The sequence below is a fragment of the Struthio camelus genome, chromosome 5 (genome assembly GCF_040807025.1).
Source record: "Struthio camelus isolate bStrCam1 chromosome 5, bStrCam1.hap1, whole genome shotgun sequence".
NCBI classification, from domain to species: Eukaryota; Metazoa; Chordata; class Aves; order Struthioniformes; family Struthionidae; genus Struthio; species Struthio camelus.
The window spans coordinates 76,615,366-76,629,817 of record NC_090946.1 but is presented as its reverse complement, the minus strand read 5'-3'; the positions used below and the strand labels follow the sequence as shown (position 1 = coordinate 76,629,817).

General features: G+C 37.1%; 1 protein-coding gene across 3 annotated transcripts in view; it reads left to right on the top strand.

Annotated features, from left to right (window-relative positions):
* The window catches only part of HIF1A (hypoxia inducible factor 1 subunit alpha), a 36,259-nt gene that overhangs the window by 1,296 nt on the left and 20,511 nt on the right, over window positions 1-14,452 (top strand). For 2 of the 3 annotated variants that reach the window (XM_068947361.1, XM_068947360.1), the window contains exon 2: window positions 14,134-14,324. In XM_068947361.1, the coding sequence (XP_068803462.1) occupies window positions 14,134-14,324 (191 nt within the window). Of the gene's footprint in view, window positions 1-686; window positions 1,037-14,133; window positions 14,325-14,452 lie in introns of those variants that run through there. The other variant, XM_068947362.1, reaches the window with a different exon arrangement.

The window sequence follows — 14,452 nt, the reverse complement described above, 5'->3', positions numbered from 1 at the left end:
TTATTTTTTAAGATGGCCACTGAAACTTTGATTTTTATTTTATGTTCTGGTTTTGTTCAGAAAGGGAAGGTTTTTTTAGAGCCTTGGAAGCTTAAGCTTTAAAAAAAAAAGGGAGTGGGGGGGCAGAAAGAGGGCTGCTGAACAATGTAAGTTGAGAAGTATGAATAATTCACCAAGGATTGTTAGCTCAAATTAGAAAGAGGGGGAAATAAAAGCCTTAAAAGCTTTTGTTGCATTGCAAAGTTACAGAGTTGGAGTATTTAGGTGATCAGATTTTTAGACTGGATGTTCCACCAATGTGCTTTGTGGAGGGATTAATTGGTGTAATCGCCATCTGCAGCAGACAGTGTTTGTTTATGTTGATATTGATACCATTTTTTGAGATTGGTTATCTCTGCTCTTGTATCAAAGGGTCATCTGAGTAGGTTAAATTAGTAAAGTATATAAATTGTGTTGGATGTGAGACTGAGTAACTGACTTCTAAAATGGATGTTTAGCTTTGTGCCGAGCTAGAACTGTGAATTCAGAGTGTTGGGCTTGTGAATACAGAGTGCTTTACCTCTAGGACTGTATCGTTGTAATGATTATTTCAAGTTATTACAGTGGGGTAGAGGGTGGAGAAGAAGCAGCTTTTAGTCTAATGAAATATATACTGTGGGGCACCTGGGGTGGTACCAATTCAGTAGCCTTTGTTTTTTCAACTGAAAGGTAATAACTTCTGAGAAGCCTTGGAGAAAATGTTGCAACAGAAATGAATGTTCTATCCTTTTCTCTGCTGGCCTATTTTAGTGGCAGGTCTAGAAAGGGGTTTTGAGACTTAGCTTTTTCTCTGTTCCTGTTTTTTTTTTTTTGTCCTTGAGCATTTTTTTTTTTTTTACTTACCGTTCTGTCCCACTTGGGTACTTTTTTGCAATTTCCTTATCCTGGATGTAATCTGCTTTCTTTAGAACGTAAGAATCAGTATGCATAGCTTATCCCTTCCTTCCTAAAGGCAGAGCTCAAGAAAGAGAATTTGGTGTTTTCTGCATCCTGAAGGGTGAGTTAAAGGTTGGGAATGTTTCTTATAAAGTAGTAAGGAATATTCTGACTACTTCTGTTGTAGAGTGTATTTTAATTGAAAATACCATATTGTATCTGTGGTACACTCATCCTGAGGCTGTGAATGTGCAGTAGAGCAAAGATGGCTAAGCAAAAAAGGAAGAATAAGAAAGAGCTCATCAGAGAACTTACTGCAAATCTCAAGCATTGCTCAAGAGCCTGACTTGGTTTAGAAGGGTTTAGGTTTGACTGTGTCCATGTTAAGAATATTTTTAGAGAAAGTACCTTTAGAAAGTTCCAGTCCTGTTTTTTGATGATAAAATTTTGGCTGACTGTAGATGTGGCGCACCTTAACTTTCAGCATGTGTTAAGATCATTTAATTCCTTTTCCCCTATCTGCGTGTATATTTGGGTAATATTCAGCTATTGATAGTTAGAGAGGTAAAGTGAAGTTTTTTTGCTTGCTAATTATGTGCTGTGGGATCCAGAAACTATGGAAATTTGACCAAATCTGTCTCTTATGACTTAATTTCACTTATTAATTATATAACAGCAACTGAAAGTGTGGACTGGTGTACTGCTTTGTTGAAACCATTCTTTTATGTAGTCCCAAGTTACGTAGATCTAACTTGATTTCTTATGGAATCTTAAGCACTCTGTATTTTTTGCAATCTGATTAGGTATTGGCGTTTTGGGGGGTATTATCCATTCTGCTTTGGTAGTTGCATCATTTTCATGTGCTCCTGGCTTTTTTCCCCCCACGTATGGCAAGCAGTGAGTTCATTTCAGTGTACAGAGTGGGTAAGAGAGTCTTGTTGAGGGCTTTGCTTACTGAGTTTCATTTCATTCAAATTTAAGGCTTTTGGCTAGACATAAAATGATTTTCTCAATATTCTTGTAATAAATTTTAGTGCAGAAATGCCTTGTGCTATGAAAAGTTTTCCCCCCTTTTGGTGTTATGACTATTGACTGTTAGTGGAGTGATTCTTGCACTGCTTTAAGTAAAGGAGCCATTTAGGGTTACTAGTTACTTTGGTAGCTGCTTGCAGCTGGTAAGTAGATGCACTGGAAAAATAAATCTTGGGATTGTTTTAATTTCTTACTTGTAGATTAATATATATTATTCTTTATACTGTATGATCTGAGCGCTAAATAAAAATGGTAAACAGGATTTTAAAAAGTAATTTCTTGAGTGCTCAATCGGGGTCTCAAGAGTTGGTGTAATTTAGCATACTGACTTTAGTGTCTTTTAGAAAAACTTCAGCTCTTCTGTTTCTAGTAGTTGGGACCTGAAACTTAACATCTAGTACCCAAGAGGATAATTTGAAAGACCAGAGTTTTGCTGCTGATTTCTGCCACTGAGGTCCAGGTCCAGCAGCAAAATCTGACTGAGGAGCCTAGGTCCTGTGCTGCAGGTTATGAAAGAGGCAATGAACTACTGCTATTCTTTCTTAAACCTTTGTGAGGTCTCTAGAATTGTACATGCCATTGCTTTTTGTTTGCTAATTTCTTTCAGTGCTGGTGGAACTGAGCCACCATTAATAGAGCTGAAAGCTAATACAAAACCCTTTTGTATATCCTGTAACTGTGCCTTTTTTTAGGTGCTGTAAGGAGAGCAGAAATCTTTCTAACTCTTTGGAAGAATCTACCTGCAGATCGAGGGAGGGAGGGCGGGCGGGCGGGCAGAGTGGTTTATGGCCTACAGAAGCTTGCCTCTGTTGGCTTCTGGATTTTTCTGGATTGTTTGGCTTGCCTTAGGGTTACCATTAGCGCCTGTTTTTTTTTTTTTTTTGTCATTTCCTCAAACGCGAAGAAGTTTTGAATGCCTTCAGTAAAAGTGATCGGAATTTACTTTGTGGTGCATGCCCGCTAAAGATGTAAGCAACAGAAGCGGTGCTACGGTACTTTCTCTTGCTGTGGAGGTGCTGAAAATCAGGGAAAAATAGCTGTGGAAGATTTGGCTACTGTGGACGCTTTTCTTTGAGGTCTCGTCGAGCGGATAATGTATGTTATTCCATCTTTGAGTTGCAGTCCTCGTTTTCTGGTTCACTTTTCTCAGAAACGTTGAGCAAGGGCTTGTTTAGGTCAGTCTAAGATTATGTTAAAACATAGCTTTTGTAAGCCTTGAGAAGCTGCGTGGCCACCTTGAGAAACGTAGTTTCATGCTCTGTTCCTACTGCTGCTAAAAGAGAGGAGAGAGAAGTCCATTCTGTTATCATGTGGAAGACTTCAGTCAGTAAAGTAACAGCATGCATTTATGTATAGATGCGTGTTGTAAATGCGGCTTTAGACCTTTGTTCCTCCAGATCTTTGAACTGTGGTATGCAGTTCATAAGACTCTGGTCGCTGATGATGAAGTGGCCAAAAAAAACAAGTCAATCAATAAAAATAAATATTAATAACCAGTTGCAAATGTCAGCTGTGTTGCTGCGTGAGCCTAAACCTTTTTGAGGTTCTCAAGAACGCGTGAGTTCATTTTGGTGTGTTTCTGATCTAAAAGCCTTCAAGACTCCTATTTGAGTCTCTTCTCTTTGTAAACTTAGCAAAATAGATTAAATTCTTGAATGTGTTCATATTGTACAACACTAATTATATGCTAATTTATTTCAAACAAGATCATATGAGATTTTCAGCATTAAAGGGGGCACGGAATTACAGAGACCCCTGTTTTTGTGAATTTATGCCGTTTTGTGTATTTCAAAAAAGCATTTGACGGTCTTCTCAATTTATTCTTGAAGGGCTTGATGATGTGAAATGCCAACAAAATAGTTCTTATATGATTGTGGAGTATGCATGTTTAAGTAAACTGAGGTAGGAGGTATGCATGGTTCAGCAGTGGGATGTTAGAGCATCTAGATTTTCCTGATGCTACTGCTCTTCTAAGGAGATGCAAATAAAGACCAGATTTAAAAAAAAAAAAAAAACCTTTCAAAACAAAAACAAATCTTACAAGGACCTTAGCAATAATGCACAGCAATCATTTTCCTATATCTCGTAATGCTAGCTAACGTCCAGAAGAAAGGAAAGTTCTAGGTTATAAGTCATCAGCTCAAATACTATTTTCATTTTGCCATACAGCAATCTATGTGCAGATGTCTGCATGCCTCAAACCTCGGTAATATATGGAAAGAAATTTTAACATGAAAAGGTGGCTAAGATCTAACAGCCTTTTCCCCTTGGAATTCCAGAAAGTTTGAGGCGTCTTAGAGCCTCTCTCAAGAGCTGTCCCTGTTGTTAGAGCTGGTAGAAAAGCGTACAGGAGCATCTGATGAGCAGTTCACTGAATACTGTGCTGAAATGGCAGAAGTCTGGGGGGTTTACCCCATAGGGGGCTGCAGAAATGGCCCAGGAGACAAGGGGTGTCTCTGTACTTTAGTTAATGACAGAAAACTCAGGAAGGATGCAGGTTTTTTTGAATTAAACATTGGATATGAAGGTTATTAAGGTTTTCCTCTGCTGAGAGCTATTATTTAGCTTAGAAAAAAGTCCCTATAAAAAGTAAGTTCTGAAATGATTAGAAGCATGAACATGAAATCAAGTGAATTCATGCTTTTTTTTTTTTTTAAATAATAATAATACAGTTGATGTAGGTGACGAACACTTTAAGGTTCTTTGATGTGGAGCCAGAGCCTCAGTCCATGTAAATTAGCTTAGGTTCATTGAAGCTATGCCTGTTCGTACCAGCCTGAGGATCTGGTCCAAGATATTTGCTCAGAATAAATACGTTGATAAAGATGAGTTTCATTGTATGCATAATCTGTCATTTCCTTCTGTTGAAGCCTGATAATACTGGGACTTGTACAGAAATGTAGTGTTTTAAAAAGTTGAGCTATAGAAGTTCCAGACATTCAAAATGGCTCTGCTGGCACTGAAGAACTGATGTTTTCATGGAGATCCATTAGTAGTTCCTTTAAAATATCTAATACAATAAACGTTCTGTATTGTAGACTGAGGAGAGACATTGTGAAACTTCCATTTAATTCAGCGTAGTACGAAATGAACGCTTGTGAAGCATTTTAAGGAAAAATGTTACATTAGAACTTGTAACTTGCATTGAATTGCGTTGAGCCTGAAGCTCAAATGAAGAATTGAGGAAACTGAATCACTTTGCTTCCATGTGTCAAACTGCTCTATTTACAACAGTGAAACTTCTTACTAAGTAACTTATTTAATATCCCTTTAAACTAAATTTTAGTGTCTTTGTAACTGTCATGGAAGTGTTATCTGAAAAAGATGACACATCTCGTTTTCCAGAATTCATCATTTTACTGTCGCCTTGAACCAAAACCAGATTGATGTTCTTTTTGTGAAAACTTTACGTTTTAAGAACGTCTTAAGAAGCAAAATAATTTTGAGGCCAGGACTCCTGTTTTGGTGAAATTATTTCATGCAGATCACAACTGAGACAAATAAATGGACTAGTCTACTGAGAAGGGAATTATTTATATATATTATTATATATTATCCACATTTACATATTGATAGCCATTTGAATGGATAAGAATATATTCCAAGCAACAGAAGACTTTTAAAGTAATCCATGTCAGATATAAGGTCTACTGCTTCAGTTCCTAAGCTAATGAACTAATAAGACCTAAGTGGAAGTGATTAAGCTGATGACTGGAGTATTCAGCGCTCAATTCTTCTGGAAGGACTCTTTTCTTGTCTCACACTGTTGCGTCTACTGGATGTTGTGCTGAAATTGCTGCAGGCTTTTTGTCCTAGCTATTGATGTAAGCTTTTTTTGACTACTTAGCGGATCTTTTTGTTCTTCATACATACAGAAGAATAAAATTTTGTATTTTTATATTTCTATTTTGTTTTTCAATTAGTTCTTAAAATAAAAACTTTGATCTTGAAATAGACTGTTAATTAAACGCATTTAGCAATTAGCAAAGGTGAAGCAACAAGGCTAACAACTTGCACTGAAGCCCTGAGAAAAAATGTTCAGCCTCCAATGTGAAAAGGTTGAACACGATGGCTTATAAAAGAAATGTTTTATTTTAGGTCATGATTTAGACTAAAATTAGCTTACTTTATCAAGAGTCTGCATCTTTCAGGTCTGTTCAAAGCCTAATACAGATGGAGGATAATCTTGGAAATGTGGTCTAGCACTAAGTTCAGGAGTTCCAGGCTTTGCTACTGGCTCTTATTTTACCGTAGGCTCACTGTTCTGTGCCATAATTTACTTATTTGTAAAATGGCTGTTCATACAGACTTCATTTTCTTGATAGTAAGACCTCTTACTATGTAGGTTGTTTAACATGTAGCATGGTGGACTCTTGTCTCCTTTGGGAGCCTCTGCACTATGATTTTGCACAGAGCTATATGTTTCAAAGGCACTGCTTATGCAGGAATTCTGTGATGTTGTAGCTTAGCTAATTGCATAGTTTGAACTGCTTGCTCTTTTAATTTGTTAGGTTTTTTCCAGTTAGGTTTTTTTGGTGTTCAAATTATGGTAAACACTCAACTGTGGTAATGTAAAGAAAATAGCTTTAACTGCCTTGTCAGAAGGAAATGTACAAACGAATGGAATTTAACTAATAGTTTACATACAGAAACGTTGTCTCTGTGCTTGACTATTATGCTAGTTCCTGCAGTTAGCAGTTCTTTTAATTCTTTGTTACTGTATTTAATTTCTGATTTATTTTTCTATGTTAGATTACTGGACCATAATGTTCATTAGTTCATAATGAGCAAGGCTTTCATCTAGAAAATCACATGCTTGTGATTACACACAAGATTAGGATTCTTTTCTCTCAAAACAATTCTCTACAGAGATTATAAAGTAAGGAGAATTGGTAAATAAAATTCACTGTATTGGAGAAGACAATAATATTCCAAAAGAAAATCATATCAAAGCAAGAAACGATGAAGCTGTAACCCAGAGCTCAACATGAGCTGTTATCTGGAAGATTATGCTAATTATGTAACGCAGCTATAGAAGGAAAGAGCAGCCTTCCTAACCAGCTTGGGAAGCTAAAATTTCTGTTTCCCAGGAGTTAACACATTTTGTGGAAAGGCACAGCAAAACTACCAGTTCTGGAGGATTTGTGTATACGTTACAGCTCCTGGGAAGTCTTGTCCCTTCCTTGAAGATTTCCTGAACTGAAAATCCAGATTTTGTAGTAAGTGCTCAAAAGCACGGTCTGAAATGTCTTTCCTCCATTATGAGGAGGAGTCTTCTGAGACTGTGAAATGCATGGTCTTGTAGGCAGGCAGACCTGATGAAGCTGGTCCCCTGTCCCCTCTTTTGCCTGACTTTTCTCTTGTGCTTAAACTGCAGGAGTTATGGCTCCCTCACAAGACTAATTGTAATGCACCCAGTTCCCCCCCCCCCCGCTCTTAAGTCTGAACCTATTTTATAGTTTGTCGGCTGAGCAAGAAACAGTGTGCTGTGGCTAATCTGGATCCCTGTGTATGCTGACTGGCTAATTAGCTGCTGCATCTGGGCTGGTGATCAGGCCAAACAAATACGTTACTGTTCGGTTGGGAGGTGAAGAGGCGAGAGGGAATGGGACTTGCAGGAGTGTGTGTGGCCCTGGGGTTGCTTTGTCTCGGAACTTGATAGTTGCTCTGTCGCTTCTGGTTGAAGTTGACCAACTTTAATCAATAATTATTTTTAAGGGGAGAAGGGGACTAACAGATATATTCCGTCTATGTGACTTTTTTTCCCCTGAGCCGGGTGGAAGATGAGTTTTGGTTTTGTATTTTTTTTGTTAATAAAAATATTTGTATCATTAAATCCCTGCATGCTTAGATAGCTGAATTTGGGTAGCGCACTCTGTTTACATTATGAACCCTTTTTTAATGTGAAATCTTTAGGGAAGTGGAATTGCACTGGCTTAGTTTCTCTGTGGTAAGCACTGGGCTTATCTGGAAGTTCTTTGTCCAGACCAGGACAAAATAAAAAACTAACAAAGAGTAAAGAAAATTGAATGACTGCATATTCAGTACCGTCCAGAGAGTAAAGTTCTGTTGTACTATACTTTTGGGGAGTGTGTGCTTTTAAATTAAGGTTGTATCTAGGCTGTGAATGTTTTACTAGCAAAGGTATGTTATTGTGCTGGAGCAGGTAAGAGCTGTCAGCATGGATGTGCCTGTGATTGTGTCCCTCAGACAGGATTAAGTATCTGTGTTGAGGTACTCTGCTGCAATACTATGGTGAATCAGGAATTGCACCTCTGATCCGTACAGCTCTGCTGGCAGAAGCATCTTTTTTTAGGCTAGGCATAAAAAGACAACTAGGTCTTATACCAACTGCAGGAATGAATTCACCCTTACAAGCTAAATACAAGGCCGCTCACAGATCTACTTTATAACATCAAAGACCAGCAATGATGACATAAGCTGTTAATATACTATCTTACTGTAATTTTTTTTTTTTTGCGCACATTAAAGAAGAAAAGCTAAAGCTGTTTTGTTATGGAGATGACACAGTCTTTGTGACTCAGTTTGGAAGTCTGATTATTTTTTTTTTTTCCAGTATTAGTTTTACTATTTCAGAATAGGTTGCATCTAACATGGAAGTATTCCTTATGAAATCTTGCACTGGCAAATGAATGATATTAAACTCAGAACTGAAAACTAGTTAAGTTCAATACTGAGGTGGTGCTACTTGGCTTGCGACCCACTGATTCGGATTATGTTCTGCTTCTGTATTAAAAAGATAAATACTTCTAAGAAAATGTTTGAAAATGGATGTCTTGATAAATCTAAGGCCTCTCACTTGTAGGAGAGAGTTTTTTTTTTTAAAGAGAAAAGCGTGGATGACTATTGGAAGATGTTTATAATCACTTTTTAAGAATGTTCTCAAAACCTGAATCAAGATTGAAGATGAGGCTAGATTAATACATGTGCAATACCTATTTAACATGGGAACTGAAAATACCTAAAGGGAAAAATCTCATTAGACAGTAAGTCAGTATGAAAAAATGTGCAGCTAGGAAGGATAGAAAACTGATAACAGTAGTAAAATGACACACAGAGACATCAATTACTTGTGTTAATGTAATATTGTGTACACATCTGTAAAATTTTCCTCAACGTGTAACAACGGTTTCAGAAACCAGAAGGCGACACAGTTAACATGCTACATGTTTTAAAAATCTGTCTTTTGACTCATTTTTATTCTAGGCGGTAATTTAAAGCTGAAATTTATTTGTTACTAATAGTATTTTCCAGAGTTCCTATTTGGTTTAAGTTAGTGGCGAATAAGGAGGAAAAAGTTAGCTTTAAATATGGTCCGTGATGAGTTTTGCACTTGAGAAAATGGCAGGCTATATTTAGAAGATTAGAGAATTGCTTCTAGAAATACGTGATGCTTGAGGTCTTTGGGATGATATGATGGACAATATATCGTTTAAGGGCGAAGCTCTGGCCAGAATGGCTCATGTGATCGCAATTGCAAGAATTATACATTCAAGTACAAAGGCTATGTTACATCTGTAACTGGTGTGGGTATGACTGCTGCTGGCATGCTTTGTCCTGAAGGCTGTTGGGCCAATTTTTACTTGCTGCAAAATCTTGCTCTAAAGCTTTGTGTTTATATTCATATTTTAAAACCTTTTTCATTTTGGGCAGTGAGCCTCGGTAATATCTTTTAGTCTAGCTATCAGTTCAGCTGTAGTGGATCCTGGTGGTTAAATATGTTTTTGCTTTGGGTCTCTAACTCTGTTCTCTTTTGGAACGCAGATGTTTATTCAGCTACTACACATGAACATCTCTTATACATATAAGAATGTGCCAGATACCGGATTTAAAATTTTCACTGAATCACTGCTTTCTGTGAGCTGTAGTGCATATCGTGCTTCTCTGCTTCTGTGTTCTTGTGGTAAAAATACAAAATGGAAATGAATGTCTAGCACTGCAATTGCACAGGAAACATCATACCTGAAAATGCATGCAATTTCCTGTCTAGTATGGGTATTTATGATATTTTCATTGAACATATCCACTCTTCAACTGAGATTTTCTTCAGAATATTTAGGTCATTTTGCTTCATGTGGAAAAAGATTGCAGAAGGTTGCATTAAAGAGCTTAAGTTTTGGATTTATTTTAAATGGAACTCATGTTCCTGCTGTCTTTACAGAACGGTGTTTCTGTAGTAAAGATCAGGAGGGTGTTTTTTTTTTTTTTAATATAGGTACAGCTTATGAAAATGCCTCTAAGCTATTGACTTAAACTGATTTTATACCAGTGCTAGTTTTCACATCTTGCTGTTGTCCTCTTCCTTAAGTGCTCCCCCGCCCAGCAGAGAGATAGCTTTTTCATTTACTTTGTTTTAGCTGGAAGTAGCAAAGGTTAGAGTAGTTGCAACACTAAAAGATTTTTTTTTTTTTTTTCATTTGGTGACATCCCACGTTGAGGCAACTCTGACTTCACTTGGTCATTAAACAAACCTCGTTTGTGAAAGACCTTTTCCCCATTAATTTGATCCATTAAAGAAACACTCTTTGAAGCTGATAGTTGATCTTCCTAGTTAAATTGTAGGGTTTTTACTCAGGTTGGTTACAGCTTAATTTTAAACAAAAAGTAGCAAACCACTGTGCTACTATTTAAATAAATATTTAATGTTTAAATATTTATCTGTATTTAGTAGGTAGTCTTTCTAGAAAGGAAATACATAATAAGTAATAGGGAGACTAGAATCCGTCACTTGAGCATGTGCATTTGGTACCAACATTTCAGTAGTTACTTGAGTTTTGCCTGTTGTAAAATCAGAATGAGTTCCAGTAGGCGGCACTTGATTGTCTAGTTTTGGAAGTGAATTTTAACAGAAATGTTAGAAGCTTGATTTTAGGCTTTCACTCAGTAATTAATAATTCAATGGCTGTGAGAAGTGTTGGCTATTTATCCTGAAGTCTGCTGCTAGCTGTGCTGAAAGTAGGTAAAATCTAGAAAACGTCAGAAATATTCTTGAGAATATAAAGCTTTCATAAAGAAAATGTAAGGGAAAGGGCTGAAATTCCAACTTGTAAGGCTAGTATCTATTTCCATCTCTGGCATTGTTCTTCTCCACGTGCATTTGTTATTTTTAAGCCTGACAAACTTGTAGTCTTGAAATGCACAGCATTATTGCCAAAGCTTATCTTTTTTAATTAAGTGCTAACAGTCTCCTGTTGAAAAGGAAGCCATGATAAAACTGTAGGCCTCTGGTCAGATGGAAAGCAATTACTTCAAGTATTCATCTCCTGAGTTTCTATACTAGGAGGAGCTTTTCTCAGAAGAAGGGATCTTGAATGAGTATCTAGGAAAGAAAAACCAGAGATATGAAGGTGAATCTGTCTAAGGCAGTGTAATTAATTGTTTTACCCTTGTTATGAGAGATACTATTAGTCCAAGAAAGAGGACTAAGAGAATTAAGAATGCTGTGTTCACCTGCACCCTTTGTTTTTCACTATGGGAAAATATATTTGAGGCCTGACTTCAGAAATAAATGTTAAATCCATCGGGTGACATAGTTAAAATATTTTTTTAGTGTTTTTAAAGGTCAAGCTTCTAGTAATGACTGTTTCGGGATGTACTTGTATATTGGGAAGCCTCAAGCTTCTCAGACCATGATCTCTGTCTGCTTCTAGAGCAGGAACATCTCTCTCCGTGTTGAGACTGAATGTGAAGAAATTTACAAGATGGGAAAATATCATCAGTTATTTTATACTTTCCTTTTATGGAATACAAGCTGCATTCAGAGAAACTGATAGGACTATAGTATGTCTGTGTGTGTGTATATATATATGTGTGTGTGTGTGTGTATGTATAGATATAAAGCTAATTTGATACCTTTTGGTCAGTTTTCCAAAGACCACCTTTACTATTATGTTGATACAATCTCATTACATAGAAATATAGTAGTCTGATCTTTGCCATGCAAAGAAGAAAATGTAATCATATTCTTTTCAGAATCTTATGATTCTGAAAATTAAGCTGCTAAAGCTTATTGCTGTTGGCGATGACAGAGGGGTAGAAGGAAAGGATGATAGCAGTTAGGAATGGATGCCTTAAAATTTCATGAAGTTGGGAGGAAAAAAAGAGTAGGTAATCTCAGAAATTCTGTCAGTTTACTTTGTCCTTATAGCAACTTCTTAAACTTCTTTCATGTTTTAAGGCATTCTTGCTTTTGCTATCAGTCTTAATGCTATTGTCACTGGCACTGTTGCGCAAGCTAAGCAAGTTTTTTGGCTGTTACAACTGTGAATAGCACATCAGATAAAGGACCAAAAATGTGTTTCTTTGCCTATCTATTTCACTGCTTCCACGTAAGCAGATTCACCATTTCCCAGGTAAAATCAGCTAGTGAGTCATTTTCCTCTGTCATTTGTGGTACTGTCACAGGATATGTGCTAAATAAAAAGTTTTATTTATATATATAAATAAAAATAAATCTATAAAACTATATAAATATTTTATATAAAACTTTTTAATTTTTTTCCACAGATCTCCAAGCTTAGCAAAGAAAATTTGGCAGTGATGATACCTGGCCTTCTTCTAATCTGACTAGACTTTGAAAAGTTATTCTTAAACTGTTTGTCGGTAGTAACTATAATGCAGTATAAAAAGAATTGGTTTTTTCTTCATCTAGTGATAATTAATCTCTTTATGATAACATTAAAAGACACGCACCTTTGAATTATAAAAAAAGTGTTTATAGGCATATATTTATCTTACCATTTTCATGTAGGTAAATGGAAAAAGGGAAAAAGGTGATCCTACAGATTAGTAACACTGTCTTTTGTATCTTAATTAAATGTAAAATGAAGGTAGCATGCCTTCAGTAGACATACACGTATAGAGAGAGAAAACCTGAAACTAATACCTTATGTTTTTGCATTGTCCATTTTAAAATAAAAGCACATTTAACTGCAGCAGCCTAATCTTCCCCAGGGACCATATCAGCGTTGAGTTCTTTGTGTTCAAATGCAAGAAAAATTTAGAGTTCCTGTCTTAAAATGCTTAGTTTAAAAAGAATGTGACAGATACATGAGGCAAACATGAACTGCTGTGAGTACAGGGAAGAGGGATGATAAACAGCATAAATATCAGGATTACTGACTTGTGCAAAAATCAGCGTTGGTTTCGGGCTGGTAGCAACCTGCAATTTACTACATGCATTTTGGGGGAGGGTGAGTTTAATAGAGGCAATGGAGGGAGAATCACAGAATGGTTGAGGTTGGAAGGGACCTCTGGAGATCATCTAGTCCAACCTCCTTGCTCAAGCAGGATCCTCTAGAGCATCTTTCCCAGGATCACATCCAGGCGGGTTTTGAATATCTCCAGCAAAGGAGACTCCGCTACCTCTCTGGGCAACCTGTTCCAATGCTCTGTCACCCTCACAGTCAAGAAGCTTTTCCTCAGGTTCAGATGGAACTTCCTGTGGTTCAGTTTCTGCCCATTGCCTCTTGTCCTGTTGCTGGGCACCACGGAGAAGAGGCTGGCCTCATTCTCTTGACACCCTCCCCCCCTTCAGATACTTAGAATGAGGCAACTTCTTTACGGCAAGGAGTTTTCCACCATAGGAGAGACTATGGAAGAGGCTATATGGGAGAGAGAAATAGGAAATGTAATTTTTGGGACACCAAAGCTAGACACATTAAGTCAATATCCTTACACATTTGACTTTTTAGGTGGGCTTCGTAAGGATGACGGGTTTAGCGAGTGAGGAATGAGATGGTTAATGGAGGAATTTGGAGGGTGTACGTGATACTGCTGAAGCATCATATTAGTGATCACTTAAGCTGTATGGACTTTAGGGGTTGGTAGGAAAGGAAGGAAACGGGATTTGGAGGCTACAGAGCAGTAGTCAAGGTATGAGACAACAGGGACTTTAAGAACATTCAATGTATGTAGATATCTGTTTTTAAGAACTGATTTTTATTGTTGGAAGACTTTGTGGTTTGGAGTCTAATTCTGGCAAAGCCCAATAGCTGCAGAAATGTGTGTGCAAATACAGAATTAAATTTAAAAAACAGTTTTAAATGATTCAGCTTCAGAAGCAAATGTATTGTCTACTGGGCAGCTTATACAGTTTCAAATTTGACTTGCCTTAAGGACTCCTACTCTTGCTTTTTATATTAACCCCACATTTTATTTATATAGGATTAGTTCAGAACGCAGAAAGGAAAAATCAAGAGATGCAGCCAGATGCCGAAGAAGCAAGGAATCCGAAGTGTTCTATGAACTTGCTCATCAGCTGCCTCTCCCACACACTGTGAGCGCACACCTTGACAAAGCCTCTATTATGAGACTGACCATCAGCTACTTACGAATGAGAAAGCTGCTAGATGCTGGTAAGTGAATAACAACTTAGCATCAGAATCTGGAAAGGGGGCTGCATGTATACTGACAAAGAAGCTACTTTGAAGCCTATGAGCAATTTAAAAAAATACTGAAATCAATAGTGGGGTGGAGACCTTCC